The sequence below is a fragment of the Sycon ciliatum genome, chromosome 1 (genome assembly GCF_964019385.1).
Source record: "Sycon ciliatum chromosome 1, ocSycCili1.1, whole genome shotgun sequence".
NCBI lineage: Eukaryota > Metazoa > Porifera > Calcarea > Leucosolenida > Sycettidae > Sycon > Sycon ciliatum.
Window position 1 is genome coordinate 78,879,038 of NC_088643.1, and position 18,988 is coordinate 78,898,025.

The 18,988-nt window shown below is 48.5% G+C and overlaps 3 protein-coding genes across 5 annotated transcripts in view; 1 reads left to right on the forward strand and 2 right to left on the reverse strand.

The window, feature by feature from the left end:
- The window catches only part of LOC135805668 (uncharacterized), a 30,525-nt gene extending 21,169 nt beyond the window's left edge, over nt 1–9,356 (reverse strand). Inside the window, exons 1-3 of one of the 3 annotated variants that reach the window (XM_065319747.1) lie at nt 9,057–9,356; nt 4,051–4,143; nt 2,507–2,588 (exon numbers count right to left, since the gene is read on the reverse strand). In XM_065319747.1, the coding sequence (XP_065175819.1) occupies nt 2,507–2,588; nt 4,051–4,143; nt 9,057–9,245 (364 nt within the window). In that variant the 5' untranslated portion in view covers nt 9,246–9,356. Of the gene's footprint in view, nt 1–2,506; nt 2,589–4,050; nt 4,171–9,056 lie in introns of all 3 variants that reach the window. The other 2 variants (XM_065319746.1, XM_065319745.1) reach the window with 2 other exon arrangements.
- A 267-nt stretch (nt 9,357–9,623) lies between these two features.
- Nucleotides 9,624–11,659, forward strand: LOC135805669 (transcription intermediary factor 1-alpha-like). The gene has a single exon (XM_065319748.1). It carries the CDS (start codon nt 9,663–9,665, stop codon nt 11,526–11,528), a length of 1,866 nt encoding a protein of 621 aa, XP_065175820.1. The 5' UTR covers nt 9,624–9,662; the 3' UTR covers nt 11,529–11,659.
- A 273-nt stretch (nt 11,660–11,932) lies between these two features.
- LOC135805671 (frizzled-2-like) lies at nt 11,933–18,329 on the reverse strand. The gene is made up of 2 exons (XM_065319749.1): nt 17,218–18,329; nt 11,933–13,962 (listed from the first exon to the last, which is right to left on the reverse strand). The coding sequence occupies exons 1-2, from the start codon at nt 17,990–17,992 to the stop codon at nt 12,956–12,958; spliced, it is 1,782 nt and encodes a 593-aa protein (XP_065175821.1). The 5' UTR covers nt 17,993–18,329; the 3' UTR covers nt 11,933–12,955.
- Between the last annotated feature and the right edge of the window lie 659 nt (nt 18,330–18,988).

Below are 18,988 nucleotides of genomic sequence, written 5' to 3' on the forward strand. Positions count from 1 at the left end.
AGGCTGCGATGCAGCGTTCCTCCTTTATTCCCAATCGAACATGGTTGAACAAGCGGTCACGTGCTCCTGCGTACACCAGTCACCTGGTCACCGTGCCTGCAGGGTACAACTTACTAGCCTGTTTGACCTTTTTTGGGTGCAGTCCTGTCACTCGAGTTGAACTCGAGTTGAACCTTGGTGTGAAAGTTGTCGCCTGCTGGCGCGGTGACCAGGTGATTTGGGCACCCAGGAGCACGTGACCACTTGTTCAACCATGTTCGATTGGGAATAAAGGAGGAACGCTGCATCGCAGCCTTTTCGGACCAAAACCAGTCGACTCAGCGTCCAAAAGACTACAACATATGGGCCAATCGCGGTCATCCACGCTTTTATAAGAACGAAATGGCGCTTTTAGTGACATTTTGCATACAAATCCCCATCTAGTAGGGCGCAGTCACCCAGTTTCGGTGGAAGTGCGCGAGTTCGATTGGGATTCAAGTAGGAAGGGAGCGTCGCAGCTTCCTCGGACCAAGACCATTCGACTCAGCACCCAGAAAACTACAACTGGTGAAAATTTGATTTTAGGGTATACTTCCCCTTTAACGCAACAGAATATTGCTACAAACGAGTTAACGCAACAGAATATTGCTACTTGGTCCGCCCAGTTAAAATTGGCGCTTATCTTCTCACTTGGTTTTTTGGTGTTCTGCCTGTGCCACACGGCATGGAACCACCGATTCACCATCCGAACATGACCATTGACCATTGCATCCGACGACATGGCAGCACAAACCATCACAGAAGTTGCGATCGGTTCGTTTGAGTCTTTTTGACGGAGCTGCCGCCGACGAACACTTCCGTCAGCGCAAGAAAACACTGCAACCTCCGCTCGAGTCCGTAAAATAGGTCAGGATGTTCGCATTTCAGAGCGATGGAGAATACAGTTTCTGTCTACTTCCAGCTGTCTGATGGCAAGAATTGTTTGTCCCGGGGAGGTATAGAAAAGCTGAAAAAGCGCTTCGCGAGCTTGAATTTTAGTGCTTGCACAGTACAGCGCCTAGTGAAGGGCTATCACCAGCAAATCGCTGACGAAGAAACTGCAGCTCATGTCGATGTATCCAGTAAGTGAGACCAATCCGGCGGACACACTTTGAAGCTCACAGAGGACAGGGCAAAGGAGCTAATCAAAGGAAACACCAAGTCCTGAGAGAAACACTCGTGCAAAGGACTTTCAGGAAACTAGCCGAAAAGCCTGGTGCACGGCGTTGTAGGTGCAGTACGCACAGGTGCTACATCAAGTGGAAGCTATCACTGCGCTGCATGTACAAGCACCAGCGGCTCGCGTGGGCACGGGTGCTGATCAGCAAGTACGACAAGCGCAAGAGGCGATTTGAAAAAAGGACACTGATATGGCGTTGCCTTTTTGTCTCAAACAAAGTCGCCTTATTGCGACGAACGGGGATAACACTTACAGTCAACATGCGGGCAGTCTCACTCAGCTTCTGATGGGAAGGTGACAGGCACGCACTGCCTTTGAGCGTGATTCGAGACGAGGAGAAGTGGAACAAGCTATGAAACGACCCGTGCAGCAGCTGTCCGGATCGTACGTTTTGAGCTCTTCCTCCAGCGACGATAGTGGCGAGGAGGATGTGTAACTTGCTTGAATTTTCGACTGAGTTGCTTACTGACATGTAAATAATCATGTATATAGTGCTTTGTGATCGTGGCTTGCTTCAAATATTCGTATTTCTTTCCTGAGACAAGTGTGAAGATAAGCGCCAATTTTAACTGGGCGGACCAAGTACAAGCGAGTTAACGCAACAGAATATTGCTACAAGCGAGTTAACGCAACAGAATATTGCTACAAACGAGTTAACGCAACAGAATATTGCTACAAACGAGTTAACGCAACAGAATATTGCTACAAGCGAGTTAACGCAACAGAATATTGCTACAAGCGAGTTAACGCAACAGAATATTGCTACAAACGAGTTAACGCAACAGAATATTGCTACAAACGAGTTAACGCAACAGAATATTGCTACAAACGAGTTAACGCAACAGAATATTGCTACAAGCGAGTTAACGCAACAGAATATTGCTACAAGCGAGTTAACGCAACAGAATATTGCTACAAGCGAGTTAACGCAACAGAATATTGCTACAAGCGAGTTAACGCAACAGAATATTGCTACAAACGAGTTAACGCAACAGAATATTGCTACAAGCGAGTTAACGCAACAGAATATTGCTACAAGCGAGTTAACGCAACAGAATATTGCTACAAACGAGTTAACGCAACAGAATATTGCTACAAGCGAGTTAACGCAACAGAATATTGCTACAAACGAGTTAACGCAACAGAATATTGCTACAAGCGAGTTAACGCAACAGAATATTGCTACAAGCGAGTTAACGCAACAGAATATTGCTACAAGCGAGTTAACACAACAGAATATTGCTACAAGCGAGTTAACACAACAGAATATTGCTACAAACGGATTGTCTACTACATGTACTCTCTTACACTTCTCTGGAAAAATATCAGCGGCGTCCGAAAACTCAACAAAAGGCGGAGGAATATTCCTGCCAACAACGTCTAGTTGAAGCTAAGCACACACAGACACAGACACACAGACACAGACACAGACGCAGAAACACACAGACACACACAGACACACATGTACGCATACAAATGTGCATATCCACATAGAAACAGACAGACAGACACACACACGCACACACACGCACACACATACACACACACACACACACACACACACATACACACATACACACACACACACACACACACACACACACACACACACCATTGGACCATTGGACGCCCATCACCTCTGATGATAGCGATGCTACATCAGAAGCCATAGCAGCTTGTGCTGGGATTGCACCATTCAACAGCTTGCAAGGCTGAAGAATTGACCGCCACACACACACACACAAACACACACACACACACATACACACACGGGCACTCGTACGTGTAATGTGTACATTTGCTAGTAATCAATGACTTACTAGCAAGTGTACACATTACACGTACGAGTGCCCGTGTGTGTATGTGTGTGTGTGTGTGTGCGCGCGTGCGCGTGTGTGTGTGTGTGTGTGTGTGTGTGTGTGTGTGTGTGTGTGTCTGTCTGTCTGGCGGGCATCTGCCGTTGTGCCGAGCCTCGGCGGTCCTTCCCATGACCAATCTCAACGGGTGGACTGTCTTATCTGCCACCGTTCGTTTCGCCGGCCAGGTGACAAAGCAAGGCACAAGTGTAGCGCAGAGCGAAATCTCCCCATCCAGGATCAGCGTGGTGCTGTGCAGTGTGGTACATGCAGGAGGTGGTTTCATTCTCGTGGTGGCTTGCGTGTGCATCATTGTTTGCCCCTGAAACCATCGGAAGCGTCCGCGCCAGCATCATCTATTCCGCTCAACGCCCCAGCTTCTCTCTTGTGTGTGACATGCCATCGGCAATTCAAGTCAGTGCCTGGTTTCAGACGTCACAAGTGCGACCGTGGCCATCGAGCAACCAAGTCTGACAGAGTAGCATATGGTGTTTGCTGTTCTCGCTGCAACCGTCAGTTCCGTCGACAGAGTGACCTGAGTCGTCATCTCCGTTTCTGCTTGTGACAATGACTCTGGCTCCTTTCGGAGTGGTGTGGCCCTTGTGGCAACCAAGCTACAGTAGTAGTAGTAGTAGTAGTAGTAGTAGTAGTAGTAGTAGTAGTAGTAGTAGTAGTAGTAGTAGTAGTAGTAGTAGTAGTAGTAGTGTGTGTGTGTGTGTGTTGTGCGTGCACGCGTGTGTTTGTGTGTGTGTGTGTGTGTGTATGTGTGTGTGTACGTGTGTGTGTGTGTGTGTGTGTGTGTGTGCGCGCGTTTGCGTATGTATGAGTGCATCTGTGCATGAGTATGTCTGCATATCTCCAGTGGATGTGTGCCCATCTCTTCATAAAACAATTCTTTTACAGTACTAGTGTGTCCGCGAATGGTCTGAATGATGGAGTGTGAATGGGTGTTCAACCACTAATGCCCAAGTGTATCAGAAAGCTACAAGTCCATACCTCACTCCTGATCGCTTCAATTTGCCGCTTGCTGAGAAAAGCTCCCGGGCATTGTAGCTCGGCACTTTCCACTGCTGGTGTACTATCCGGTGGCTGTACAGCTGGTGTACTAGCCGGTGGCTGTACAGCATATAATTGAAACGCACACACACCGTAAAGTCGCGGATAAAAGCCGGGCTTATAAGCACATAAGCTGCTTTCTGCATCAGGCTTTAATGCAAACCAGGCTTGTATGCAAACCATGCTTATATGCACCACTGATATTTTTGCCAGGCTTGTATGCACGTAGAAGCCAGGCTTCTACGCGCGACACGCGTAGATCTACCACTGACTACCGGTATGGCGGCAGTTTTACTATGCACCGTACATAGCGCATGCACTCTTGACCTACCCGATCCGCGCTTGCATAGAAACCAGGCTTCTACGCGCGACAGGCATATTATGCATTTGACCATTGTGATTTTCAGGCTTCTATCCGCGATGTGCTTGTATGCAAACCCGGCTTTTATCCGCGACTTTACGGTACACACACACACACACACACACACACACACACACGGGCGCGCACGCACACACACACATACATACACACACACACACGCGCGCGCGCGCACACACACACACACACACGCGTGCGTGCGCATGCACACACGCAAGCACACATTGGACACTTGAGCTGAGTGAACCCTACGGATACTCGAGAAACTTTTCTTTGGCTGAACCTTCAATGCATGTCCTTTCTTACATGAACTGTTCTACACCCATGGAAAATTTCGATCCGACTGCTGCGCGAAAATCCACGTTTTTCACATGTTTCATGAAACACCGCATTAGGACCAATCCGTTGGGGAATTGCAAGCTGGTGTACCGAGACGTAACAAGGTCAAAACAGCTAGTTAGCTGTCTGGAGATTGAGTAGTGATCGTACATGCCGTCTAATAGTTACAACTCAGCATGGTGCGTTGGTAAGCACAAGTGCTGCCGTGTAGACAGTAGGCCAGTGGGTCCCGGTGGCAAGGACTACCCTTGTTAATTACAAGTGCTGCCGTGTAGACAGCAGGCCAGTGGGTCCCGGTGGCAAGGACTACCCTTGGTAATCACAAGTGCTGCCGTGTAGACAGTAGGCCAGTGGGTCCCGGTGGCAAGGACCACCCTTGGTAATCACAAGTGCTGCCGTGTAGACAGTAGGCCAGTGGGTCCCGGTGGCAAGGACTACCCTTGGTAATCACAAGTGCTGCCGTGTAGACAGTAGGCCAGTGGGTCCCGGTGGCAAGGACTACCCTTGGTAATCACAAGTGCTGCCGTGTAGACAGTAGGCCAGTGGGTCCCGGTGGCAAGGACTACCCTTGGTAATCACAAGTGCTGCCGTGTAGACAGTAGGCCAGTGGGTCCCGGTGGCAAGGACTACCCTTGGTAATCACAAGTGCTGCCGTGTAGACAGTAGGCCAGTGGGTCCCGGTGGCAAGGACTACCCTGCACTGTACTGTAGGGCTCACACCTGGCGTGTGCTGCCAGGAAAACTGTCAGACAGTCACAAGTCGGCGCAGGGCGGCAGTATGCAAAGGTCGAGTGTTGTGAAACTTGATCAGTATCATTTTCTGCATATTGAGCGCCACAACTTGTCGCATTTCAAAGCAATTTGCCGCATTTATTGCCGCAACTTCTTTGATTTCACCCCACTTTTGCCTATTTTCTGAGAAATTCTTCCGCGATTTTCCACGGGGACAGACTGTAGCCACTTCATCTTGCGCACGGCACTACACACAACCCAGAAGTTGTGAAAACGGTCTCTCGGCTACAAATTGTACAATAGAACAGTATAATATCCTATTTTTCGGATATTAAATATGAAATGAACTGCATGCATGCCAGGACTGTGGGGTTGAGGCAGCAATCCCTGCCATGCAGCAAGCATTCAACCAGGAGGATGCTGAGACCGTCTTAACACATACCGGTATGCCCGTACGAAATCTCCTCTACCTGCACCACTCACTGTAGCCAAGATCAAGCAAGCAGAAGTCAAATGGCTAAGGTACGCTCAACACGACAACTTTGAAGATGTTTTTCAGGTATTGACGAATGGAAAGGCGAATGGCCTGATCAACAAGTATGGTTTCATTCAAGACGAGAATGACCTTCTTCAGTGCAATGGACGAATGCAGAATGCACCGCTATCAGCTGAGTCACTGCAACCAATCCTTCTGTCTGGAAGAAGTCCACTCCGCCAATTTATCGTTGCTGATACGCATCGGAAGTTACTCCACGGTGGAACCAATTCAACACTTGTGGCAGTTCGCAAACGGGACTGGATTACTCGTGGACGGGAAACCGTCGAACTTGCACTTGCACGGTGTAAGATGTGCAAACGATTTGACGGTGGTCCTTTCGCTATGCTTACCATGCCACAGTACCCGAAAGAGAGGGTCACTGGAGGGTCTGTACCGTTCACCACCACTGGAGTAGTTAATGGCTGATGCCACAAACGAGATGCGTGTCTGCGCAACACGCGCCACCTATGCCCATCCCTTTGGACAGCTACCGACAACCTGCAAAGCTGTTTGCTTGGGCCAGCGTGATCACATCGGTATAAGGCACAACCCAGGGTGACCTCATCGCGATGCCTATGTACGCGCTGGGCATCCTGCCTCTCATTCATGCTCTCTCAGCCGAGAGAACAATCCAGATGTGGTTCACGGATGGCTCCTCCGCGGCCGGCAGAGTCTGGTGACCACTACGTGCTTGGTGGGATATTCTACGGCTGAAAGGACCTGGGTATATGTACCTGGCAAATACCAATAAATCAGTCCAGGCCGTCAAGGCCGGTCACCTGAGGAAAGCCGAGGACGCCTTTGCAGGGACCCGGTCACCAGTGTGCAGACCACCTCCGACGGCCACCGGTTTCTAGGTGCAGCGCTTGGATCAGCGGAGTTGGTCCTACATTATCCATCACAGAAGGCAAGCGAGTGGCAAGATGAGATCCTGGCCTTGGCTAGGATTGCTGAATGCCAGCCCGAGGGTGCTTATGCAGCATTCACCCAAGGCATCAAGCATCGCTGGTCCTTCCTTTGCTCAACCATCGAGGGTGCTGCCATCGCTCTTGCCCCGCTGGAAGACACCATCTGTATGGTTCTCATCCCTGCCCTGTGCGGTAAAGCTGTTGACCTAGGTGACCTAGGTTGTTTGTCTTTTTATTTTTCACGGAGAAGGCAGAGAGCCCGAACCTGCACGTGCAGGTCCGCGCACATACCGTGGAAAAGTGGTATTGCGAAGATATTATGAACTTTATAGGAAAGAAAAAGGACCAAGGAGCTACAAATTACCTATACTGTCCACTGACACCACAAGTTACTGGTAGGCTTCCGCGGAATATGCTCGTATTTCTACCGATAATTCCTTTCAGCATCGCTCAAAATTTCGACCGATTCTTCCCGTAATTTCACCAATAATCCTCACAATAATGCTTTTTTCTTCCTTTTTGCAGATACCGTACGCAGTACGGGTATTAGAGAGGTTCCGCATAACGTACTTAGGCCACACCAAGTTATTTCATTGTTTCTCGTCACCTGAAAATCTCAAAAGGAACGCGGGCGGGCGGAAAAAAAACAAAATAGGGTTTGAAAAACAAAAACTGCTATTTACACTACAAAGGCCCAATTTATGACCTAAAATCAGACTATACACCACGCGTGACAGTCAATTGCAACATAAAGCCAGAAAACCAGGCTCCTGCACCGGCCTCTGGTGAGGAAGTCCAGTGTTGCATGTTATTTAAATAGGAAAGAAAGCAAACCAAAGTTATTATACAAGGGGTACATAAAAGAACAGCCAAGTGCGCGCTTGTGTAGCAAAGAAGACGACCAGGTCGTGTGGTGGTGTGGTACTTGAACTACCGGTATGCGTACATACACGGTGCAAAAGTCGTCCTTCGGTTCGTGCACTAGCACTGCACTCCAGATTTGACGCCGCGCGTACTTTTACAACGCCTTTTTATGCGTGTTTACCGGGACGCGAGATTTTTTTTTGGTCCAATCCTCAAGAAAGGTACGCGCGCGGTGACGAGAAACAATGAAAAAACTTGGTGTGGCCTTACGTTAGTAAAAAACGTAGTCGATCTACGGAAAGTCTTACGTAAACTGCATGCGCATCTGGGTTCCGCCATACGGAGTTTTCAAATCACGTAGCTGCCCTTGGCAACTCCGAATGCGACAGTGTACGACCAGATCGACATGGGGAGAGAGTCATAAATTTGTACCCCAATCCACTTACGGACCAGCTACGTTATCAGAGCCCTATCTACGTACTCTCCGTAGACAACTTTCCGTAAGTGGAGTGTAAACTCGCGAATTCACGGGTTTTTCCCGCCCACTAACGCAAAGTTGCTCAACTTTACGTAGTGCGGAACCTCTCTATTGTTGCCACTTGTACAGGCAAAAAAATCATGGTTCACGCGAGACTCGGCTGGAAGCTTTCCTTTCTTTCTTTTTTTGAAAGACAGGGTGAACAACTGCAGGATCACAAGCTTTTTGGTACAAATCAGGGTGTTATAAATGAAAAAATTGAAAAAAAGGGGGCATTGCTCAAATTTTACCGATTATTCCACAAAATTGCCAATAATTCCCGTTTTAAAAATCACACCGATAATTCCCGAAATTATGCTGGCATATTCCACGGAAGCCTAATTACTGGACAATCAGCTCATGTGATAACATCCGAGTCATATTATGAACTGTTTTCTCCTGACGCTTCGTAGCCGAGAGACCGTTTTTAGGTATTGTGTTGTATCATGTGCAAACTGAGTGCATTGTACTCGTTTTCAGTGCTACATGAAAGTCATTTTGCAGACCTGCACAAAATCTCGGCCCCTACTCTGGGGATCCGGGTAACAGTAAGTAACACGACTAATAGGAATAGGATATTCAACATCCGAACAAGCTGTACCTAGCAAGAAAAAAGACTGCAAGAATGCAGTATGAATGGAAGGGAGTGCTGGGCCATGAGCTGCATACCTGTTGAGTGATACCATGTCGGGAGAGGCTCTTGTGTTTACACTCCAAACTACACACATCATCTCCTGTCGCGTCGCAGATGTATTCCCCATACTTTCCACAGATAGCACAGGCTGGTTCTGCTGCATGAGGCCATCTTTGCTGCGCACTGCACTCAACAATTGCTTCCTCCGTTGAAGTTTCTGCCATTGCAACCCGGTACTGTACCCACTCCAAACAAGAACAATCAAGAGTACATGTACATAATGTACTCTTGGTACAATGGCATTTACATTATTTTTTATTACTGGGAATATTGTGTAGTTTTGAAAGGATTGGGTACTAAAAATTTGAACTTTTTTCGAAAATGGATACACCATGTACACGCAGTACTCGCCGAGATCGATCCACGTGGAGCTGCTTCACATGCACGTGGCACTCAAGAGCGCCGATTTTGAAACCAGAGAGACTGTGCACATGTGAGAAAGGAGTCCACTCGTAGATCTACTCCATAACTGATAACGGCATAAGCATAACCAAGCACCATACTAGCACGGGGTCCATAAATTATTTTGTTTCGTTGTTCTTTTTGCTTTGTGCCAACTGAAGCCTCTTGCTTGCGATGCGATGGTGGATCGCTTGTGCTGTGCTTCTTGTGGCAGCAATGCCAGAAAATTGAAGCTGGTATCATGCTTGCACGCGTTATGTGTGGCGTGTTTGGACCAACATGTTGCATTCGATGGAGGCGTCCAGTGTCCCAGGTGCTTCACCAAGACCCCAATACCAACACCAAGGTGCCCAGCGTCTGCGCTACCGGACAGTTATCCAAGGCTAGTGACAGGTGAAAGTACAACTACTAGTACCACTAGTGCCAATCTGCCAGTGCTGTGTGACGATTGCGCTGAGGAGGAACCTGCCACAGCTAGCTGTCCGGAGTGCGGAACCAGTCTTTGTCAGACTCATGCAGCTGCTCACCCTCTCTTTCGAGCTACACGCCATCACAGAGTGGCATCACTGTCTGCTGCCGGTCAGCAGGAGACTGTTGACAGTGTTGCGAGAGTACAGCGTACAGCTCAGCTGCAGCACTATTGTCCTTTACATCCCAGACAAGTGGTGACCAAATACTGTCTTCAATGTCATCAGCTGGCATGTCAACAATGCCTGGACACTGGAGCTCACAGGCAACCAGAGCCAGCCAAACATAAAGTAGTGCCCATCGAACGTGCAGTGCATACCATGCGCCAAAAGGTCGACAACAACATCAACAGCTGCTTGTCGAAGGGAACTGACTCGCTTTCCATGGCTCTGGAGAAGGTAAGGGAGGAGATTGATCATATAAATGAGGATGCTGAGCATGCCTCCGAAGAGATCGTGGAACAATTTGAAAAGCTGAGGACAGCCCTGAACAGTAGAGAAAGCACTCTTCTTGAAGATGTGGATCGACAGAGGAACAGTAAGCTCATACTGCTTGAAGGTCAGGTGACTCGACTGGAAGATGGCCTTCTAATCGGCCAGGCTGCATCGGAAATATCTCGATCCTGCGATGACGACACAGACTTCTTGAAGCTGGCACAGTGGCTAAACAGCGCCCTTGATCGTCGGAAAGATGTACAAGACAAAGATGCAGAGCCATGTACCAGAAGTCAGATTGTATTTGGTCGTGTCAACGTGGAGGAGGTTGCTAGTCTAATTGAGAGCACCGGTATAGTCCAGGATTTCACCAATTTCTCTGAAAGCTTGAAGGTGGATATTGATGATCGCTATGAAGGTGGCAAGCTGCGGCTGCTGATCAAGGGAGCATTGCCACTGGATCTTTCTCCGCAGTGCCTCGATCGTCTCTATTTCCACATTTCCGTCCAGGATGCGGGCAATGAGAAGCTACCCACAACACCACTGCAGCAAACTTCACTGGAACGCCTCGAGTCCATGTGCACATCGCCTTCAGCTGGAGGCCCTGTAACTGTATCAATACAGTACGCAGAAAGGCACTTGCAGAACAGTCCACTCAAGGCCAAAATAAAGCCACAGCCGGTGTTTGATTCGAGCTGGTCTCATGAGGACATCACCATCAGTAATGGAGGCCGTACTATTACTAATAATGAGGGGAGTAATACTAACACAGCGTATACATCACGCCTAACAAAAACCCGCGGTGTCAGCAGTATCAGAGTGAGAATGGACAACACAAGTTTGAGCGACGTGTGGATCTGTGCGTGTTCCGCCAGTAAGCCATCATATCACTGTGTGCATCGTCTGAGGGGGGAGGTATATGGTTGGTGTGGCTACACACCAGATGGAGGTTGCAAAGGTGGGGAACTTTCGCAGCGTTGGAGAAAAGGCGATGTCATCTCTCTGGAGCTTGACCATGACAAGCACACGTTGACCGTGCACCACGAATGCACCGGCCGCAGAAGTGTAATTCAAGGTGTTACTGGTACATTCTGCTGGTATGTAGCGCTGTCTCACCAACACGATCAAGTGACAATTATCTAGACCATCCATCAATGGCTGCTGGACTGTCTGCATCATGCTGAGAGAGAAAGAGAGACAGAGAAAGAGAGAGAGAGAGAGAGAGAGAGAGAGAGAGAGAGAGAGAGAGAGAGAGAGAGAGAGAGAGAGAGAGAGAGAGAGAGAGAGAGAGAGAGAGAGAGAGAGAGAGAGAGAGAGAGAGAGAGAGAGTGGTTAGCCCACTGTCTGAGCAAATGGGCGTGTATTCAGACCCTGTGCGACCGGTGTTTTCACACTGCCCACCCGTCAATGCCCAATGACTGGATAGCTACCCACAAGAAACGAGTTGCAAATTTTAACGACTCGATTCTTGTGGGTAAATTTACGACTCCCATTGTTTCTCAGTGCTAGCATGCTAGCTATCGTTCCACACAACAACGAAAAACAAGTCCAGCATTACTTGGTATGTATATTGGCAGCGCAAGTCGGCCAGGCACTCTAAGCTCATCAAGGCTGATACTGAGGAACAAGTAAAAATAGAGTAGTCAATATACAAAAGTAACAGAACCCTCGACCAGCTGGCTACAAGCAATCTGCCCGTTACTATGTATTCGGCTATCAGCAGCACGCTTCAAGCACGGCATTCGCTTGCACAGAGTATGAACAAAGCATGGGTAGAAAATGAGAAGAAGCCAAAATAACACAACAGCACAATCAGTGGTAACCTCTTTCTAGTAGTAGTGGGCTCCCTAGTGCTGCCTTGCCGAGCCCGATTTGTTTCCCAGACGACGTGGAGAACAGTCTACAAGGAAAGTGCGTAATAGGGGGATTGCAGTCAGTGAAACTAGACAATCTGTACAATCATAGTATGATTTCTCTTTGGCCAGAAGTCACATTGTCATATTCCATAATCTCTCGTCAAAAGAGAAAGCAAATGAACAGCATTCAAATATAGAAATTGTTACAGTCAAAGAAAGCATGCCTGGAACAAAAGAAATCTGTTGGGGTGCCAGCTCCCTGGTCATGCCAGGGGCTGTTGTTGCTAATAGAAAGATGAATAGACTCGGAACAGAGAGGAAGAAAACAGGGAAGGCTGGGTGCATGCAGTAGGATGACTGCGGGTTAGCTCCGGTGGAGGGAATCGTAAATAGACCAGTTGCATATGAAGATGTCCTGCTCGCTCATAGTCAAGCACCATGACTGGACAAACCCAGAGAAGCTGCTGCATTCAGGTGAAGACTTCCAGTCACTGCACAGCCTAGACCGACCGAAGAAGAGCAAAAACTGCACTCATGATACACTGGCGCATGCCACCCGGTAGCCACTCCATGAACTCAATGGACGTTACTTTGAACTTACTTCCCATGTACATGTACAGTTGAATGGGTGACTGCTCAGCGCCCCAACGCACCCGCATGCTCTCACAAGTAAGTCGGCATCCACACACCCACACACTATGCCGTCCCTGCACTTCAGTAGCCACCGGGGATGTACTGCGCCTGCTGCATCTGTGGGTACATGTGCATGGACTGGTGCATGGGCATGCCTGAGTTCGACGTGTTGATACTGGGTGTTACGCCAGTCATTGACGTCATGGCCGATGGGACGTGCGAGTTGTGGCCTCCGGTGCTGCTGTCGGAGCGAATGCGAGTGGCCTGGTACTGGGCACGGGCACTGTTAGAGCGACCAAAACGCCGGCCCCATGACTCCAGTGTCTTTGTCGACCAAATCCAAATGCCCGACGCCAGGCCTACAATCAATACCATGAAGAGCCGCAGCATGAATAGGGCTGGCTTTGCAGGCACACCATCGCAATTCGAACCCTCCGCAGGTCCAGGGTAGCCGGCATTGCACGAACCGTCCATGGGATACTTCCAGCTGGGCTTCTCGCTGTGCTCCACAAACAGGCAGCCGAGGACAACGGCGGTGGGGATTGCATACAGAATGGAGAAGACGGCAACACGCACCATCAGCTTCTCCAGCTTATCCGTGCGGTGGCCGCCGGCTGACTGTCTGATAACACTGCGAATATTGACCAGAGACATGAATCCGTACAGGAAGAGGAGTGCGCCAATGATGAGGTAGACACACAGGGGGCCAATAACAAACCCGGCCAACGACTTATCGTCAAAGTAGCCCACGAAGCAGGCGCCAGTCAACTCGTCGGCATCGACCTTCTTCAGGGCCATGAGCAGAACAGTTTGCACGATGGCAACGCCCCAGGAGAAGACATGGTACTTGAAGAAGTGCTTGCCAATACCCTCTGGTGCCCACTTGAGTGAGGCGGCGAGAAACCAGGTGAAGGCCAGAGTCACCCACCACAGCGCCGCCGCCATCCAGCTGAAGTAGAGCAGGAAGGCTACGATGATGCAGCCGGCGCCGGCCTCGTCGGGCTGTACAGCATAGCCGTCGGCGCATGCAATGTTGTCGCCCACCATCAGGCTGACCAGGTAGCCGAACGAGAACATAACGTAACATCCTGCAGGGACAACAACATACCGTGCACCCGCGCATAGACCAGGATACGTTAGTTAGCCGTGTCAAGTACCACAGCTTAGAAGTGGAAACTGCTCCACCTGACAGAAAACATCCGTAAAATAGATTTCGCTTCCTCGCTATTAACGTATGCAAACTCTGCCATGCTCAGCGTCTGGAACAGTAATTGGTATGCACAAACTCCTTTGATGAATTCCAACTACAGAACAGGCCTGGCCATACACACATGGCTACATGGCTGAAGGGGCACCACTATCGCCCATTGAACACACTATACTTTTTCACACGAGTCTTGGGACAAAAATGAAAAGAATTAGCCTTTCAACAAGGTCATGATGCACGGACAAACATTTCGACCAGAAGAGCTGCATTTCTGTGGAGTTGGGCAACTTATCTACAGACCAAAACCTTTGCTTGCACAATACTGACTCTCCAATGAACAATTTTCAATTTTAGTTCCAGTGATTTATGTGGCTGGCTGTCTTATACCGAAATGACATCATGTCACGCTTCCTCCATATTACATTAGACAGTACTGTACTAGGTTTAGCCAAGTACCCAAGGAGTACAATTTGGTTTCTTTGCGGGGGGGGGGGGGGGGGGTAAACTACGGTAGGGATTTCAGCCAAGTAAACTGAGGAAGTGGCAATATTCTTCTGCACTGGTGGGCTTCTTTCACTCTCTAGAGTAATGAGACCCCCCCCCCCCCCTGAAAGGTCATCTTACGATATGGCCCACAATGGAAGAGCTCAAGTCATTTGCCCCACCAGTTTCCTTTGGAAGGGGTTCTGGAAGCTATCAATCAAGTACAGCTAGGGATATGCACAGCTTCTATAGAGCTCCTGTTGTTATGTAAATCTTTCGGCTAACTTTCATGCAGCATATGAAGTGTGACTTGCCGATGGCGAATTGAATTATTTCAAGAAACAGCACTCAGATTCATCACAAGTTTAGTGGATCAGTACTCATCCATTCTCTCCCCCCCCCCCCCCCCCCCAGTCTTCTGGAGTGCAAATACTTCAAAGTACTAGTTAGACATGACTCAGCATTGGCAAAGGTATCACACTGCCGCATTAATGACTATGTACAGCCTAGTGTAAGCCTACTTCCATTACTTGTAATCACAATCATGTGTTTAGTACCACTACTGCACTGTTCCTGTGCGTGAGTGGCACAGGCCATAGTGTAATACAGAGCATGGCCCTCTGTTTGCAAACTAACTGAGTTCTGACCTGAGCAGATGGTGCTGAGGGAGGGGGGGGGGGGGGCATACACACACTTACTACACGTGTATTGTACAGCTGACCATACAGACGCACCATGGACGCCCATACTAGTACTACTGCCCATGTGCTATCATCCTAAAGTGCTTCTTGTGCGTACATTATCTTCACCATACACTAACGTTAGCTTTCCCAAACAAATGTTGCGCGGCTATTTAAAGTGTCTTATCGTGGCATGATCATAATCATTGTCAGTACTGTGTAATCGTGTACATGTAACGTTAGGACATGCAGACATTCACTCAAGATGTCTGCCTATTTGCAGATTGCAATGACAATATCGTTGCAAACATAACCATCATTATCGAGGTGCAACAATGACCAGGAGTGCAGTATAATTGCACACAAAGCATGTACATCGTGACGTGTACATTCTACAGTGTAGATGTCCAGTAATTACCAAAACTATGCAGCAATGCATAATAATTCTTATTACAGCCGCAGTGAAGAGAACTTGCTTGTACATGTACAGGTTTATGCACTTTCCACCTGGCATTGACTCTAGACTAATCTAGTTCAGGAAACTTCACTTCTCAACTCCAAAAACTAGTTTAGTTGCCATTATTGAACTGACACCCAAAGACTGCCTTTGGAGTTCACTTTCATCCACAACGTGCAAGTCCATGCACAATTTCTTTCATATTGGTATGCATGTACATGTACTTTGAAAATGCTGTTCTCTAGAGTATAATTATGGCTCCTTTGCTGAATCAGCGCGAATAACGTTACACAAACCAACAAAACCGTACACAAGATCCTCATTACAACACCATGCAGGTCACCAGCACCACCCTGCAGCATGGCAAGACACCATCCATTCACGGTATGTGGTTTCACCACCGGCTTGCCACAAACTAACTTGTGGAGGTAAGTGACTGTATGGTACACCCCGTGTCTAGACGTGTCATGTAAAGAAGGTGTCACTAAACAGCACTTCAAGTGCCCAAAGGTGTTTACTACGCGGGTGATTTGTGATGCCTGAAACATAATTCCCTGGACAATTTGAGCAAGAATATTGCCTAGAAGAGGGGACATCTGATGGCAGAGTGTTTTCTTCCCCTGGTACCCGACTCAGTGACTATAGTTCTGCATACAGGACCAAAGCCAGGCAGGTACAGCACTCCATGTCCTAGGCTAGAGCTCCATCACATCCGTACATCATGGAGGATGGCGGGATGATGCGCATAATGCTTGCTGCATCAAAAGAGTACCGGCATGCTTGTTGGACCACAAGTGGACGCATGATTGTCCTGGGGGGTATGAACAAGGACCACTTCCTTCAAGAGCAGATATTACAGCACTTCTCCAGCACTACAAAGTAGCCACTGTGGCACTAAGTGTAAGTCACAGAATAGCATCAGTGGCAGTTGTACTGCTTCACAGCAGTCCACCATTACCACACTGCAACTTGTGTGAGCAGGTGGCCATCCGCAGGTATTTCTACAGTGATCAGGCATCTGCACCCCACACATGTACTAATTTGATAAATAGTACAATAAAGCAAAGTCCTCAATCACTCCACAGAAGTAGATCTATTCTGTACCCACATACTACAATAGTAGACTTACAATAAGAGGCAGTGAAACGGACTGGGGGAATTGTTACAGGCATGCCACTGGCCACAGAAGCCGCCAGAATGGAAAGATTCTATCCCCAGCAGGAATAACTGACCCAGGCTATCACAATAACTATATCAGTGCAATACTTCACTGACAGTGACACAGACCCAGTGCTACTGACTGAGTCTGTAAACAGCTGTGTTGTAGCATGATTGTGCTGGCATGGTTGTGCTCAAGGGTCGGTTGAGTAAATTTAATCACCAGGATCACCTGCCTCTGTGACACCCAAGATCAATATTCTTTTCACCCTGGAAAACTTGAACATTTGCTCATGCGTGGAACTGAAAAGCTTTAGGGAAAATGAATAATGGCTGCCCTTGCCAGGAGCGTACTCACCTGCCAAGTAGATGACAGGTCTCTCTGGGTAGTTGAAGCGCTCACGATCGATGCAGTACGTTGCCACAACCAACACGCTCGACAAGAAGCACAACGTTGCCCAAACACCAACCCAATAGCGCGATGTATCACGATCCTCCTTGCGGTAAAAGTGCTGTTGTCCGCAAGGTATTCTCTTCTTGTTGTATGGTGGCCGTGTCGCGGGCAAATCCGTCGTTGCGATGCCTCCGATCGGTCTTGCCGTACCACCAATCAGGTTCAAACCTGGTCGGGACGTCGGACGAGGAGGAAGAGTATCATTGCCCGCACACAGTTGGTCATCTGTCGACGACTCTGGAAACTTATCACACCTCAGATCTTCGGGCCAGTGGAAACCAAACTGCTGCATGAGGGGCTCGCACTTCGACTTAGCTTGCAAGCAAATGGAGCGACATGGGGGTAGATACTGGGGATAATCGGGCAAACACATCGGCAGATACACGGCACAAACGAAGAATTGCAGCTTATCATAGCAGTTGACCTCGATCAAAGGGAAATACTGATTAGCTATCAGACCCGCATCCTTTTGTGTATTATGTCCAAGCCGATTAGGGAGGAGAGTCGAGTTGTATCCAACGTCTCTGCACGTAGCCACTTGCGTAGCGTCTAGTGGCTCGCAACGTTCGTTCTTGAACGTGTCGTCAAGCGAACTGATGAGATCGTTCTGCGCCCAGCACGCAGGTGCTAACGCGGAAAGTGCGAAGACCAACACAGTCGACACACGGAAGACAACCATCTTCCTTTCGCAAGCGCGCTGCAGACGCGCGTCCCGAAACTGACAGAGGCTCACAAGTCACATAGAGAGAGAGAGCGAGAGAGAGAGAGGTGAACGCTGGGCCAACTCTACTAAAATACTAGTTCTGCGCTGCCCTGAAACAGAATAAACTTGAAAAACACAACTAACAACAGAGCTCAGCCTTTGGCCTGGCACGCGCTCATAGAAAAAACTCTTCAGCCGGTACACTCACAGTGCACTTGCCGACCGACGAAAGGAAGACGGCAAACGAACAAAGGCTAGAAACGGATAGGCACAGCGTACACATGCATGAATTCCCACGATCAAACCAGTGCAATCATCCACCACTGCACCACATGCACTGGGACACCAGGCCAGGCGGGAGGCAGGGCCACCATCTGCTTTTCTAGTCACGAATCGATGTACAAAATCAGTAGATCTACGACTGCATGCATCATCATTGTCACATCATGTGCTGGCCCTGCTGCCGGGCTGAAGTCCAGGCAAGCCACGTAAGTCGTTAGTGAGTGAGGCTAGCCTACAGACTTACTGAGTGGTACAGGCTGTAGCCTGTGTAGGCAGTAGAGAACGGTTTAGACTAGTACTAGTACCGTATTATTATCTCTATTATAATATTAGCACGGTCCTTTATTTTTTCAATGTACATGTACCTCCGCCCCGTGCTATTAATGGAGACGTTCCTTTATTGGAGACTGTTCCATTATTTTTTCAACCTCATTTCAGAGGCATGTTGCCATGGCCAAATTCATGTCAGACACACACATTTCAGGGTTTTTTCGCCGGTACAGATAATGAATTTACACAATGTGCTTGTAATGGAGACTGAGCACTTTATTTTTTGAATGCCACCCCAAGGTGTTCTATTATTGGAGACGTGCTATTATTGGAGACTGTGCTTATAATAGAGATAATACGGTATTATAGTAAGAGTTTTTCAGTGGCAATTGTCATGTCGATGATGATCAGATCGACCAG

What these genes read in the sequence shown, in the direction of transcription:
- LOC135805669 (XM_065319748.1), top strand. Translation starts at nt 9,663, where the DNA reads ATGGTGGATCGCTTGTGCTGTGCTTCTTGTGGCAGCAATGCCAGAAAA.
- LOC135805671 (XM_065319749.1), bottom strand. Translation starts at nt 17,992, where the DNA reads ATGGTTGTCTTCCGTGTGTCGACTGTGTTGGTCTTCGCACTTTCCGCG. An exon ending in ACCTGTCATCTACTTGGCAG is followed by an intron (nt 13,963 to 17,217) that starts GTGAGTACGCTC and finishes TTGTCCCTGCAG; the next exon opens with GATGTTACGTTATGTTCTCG.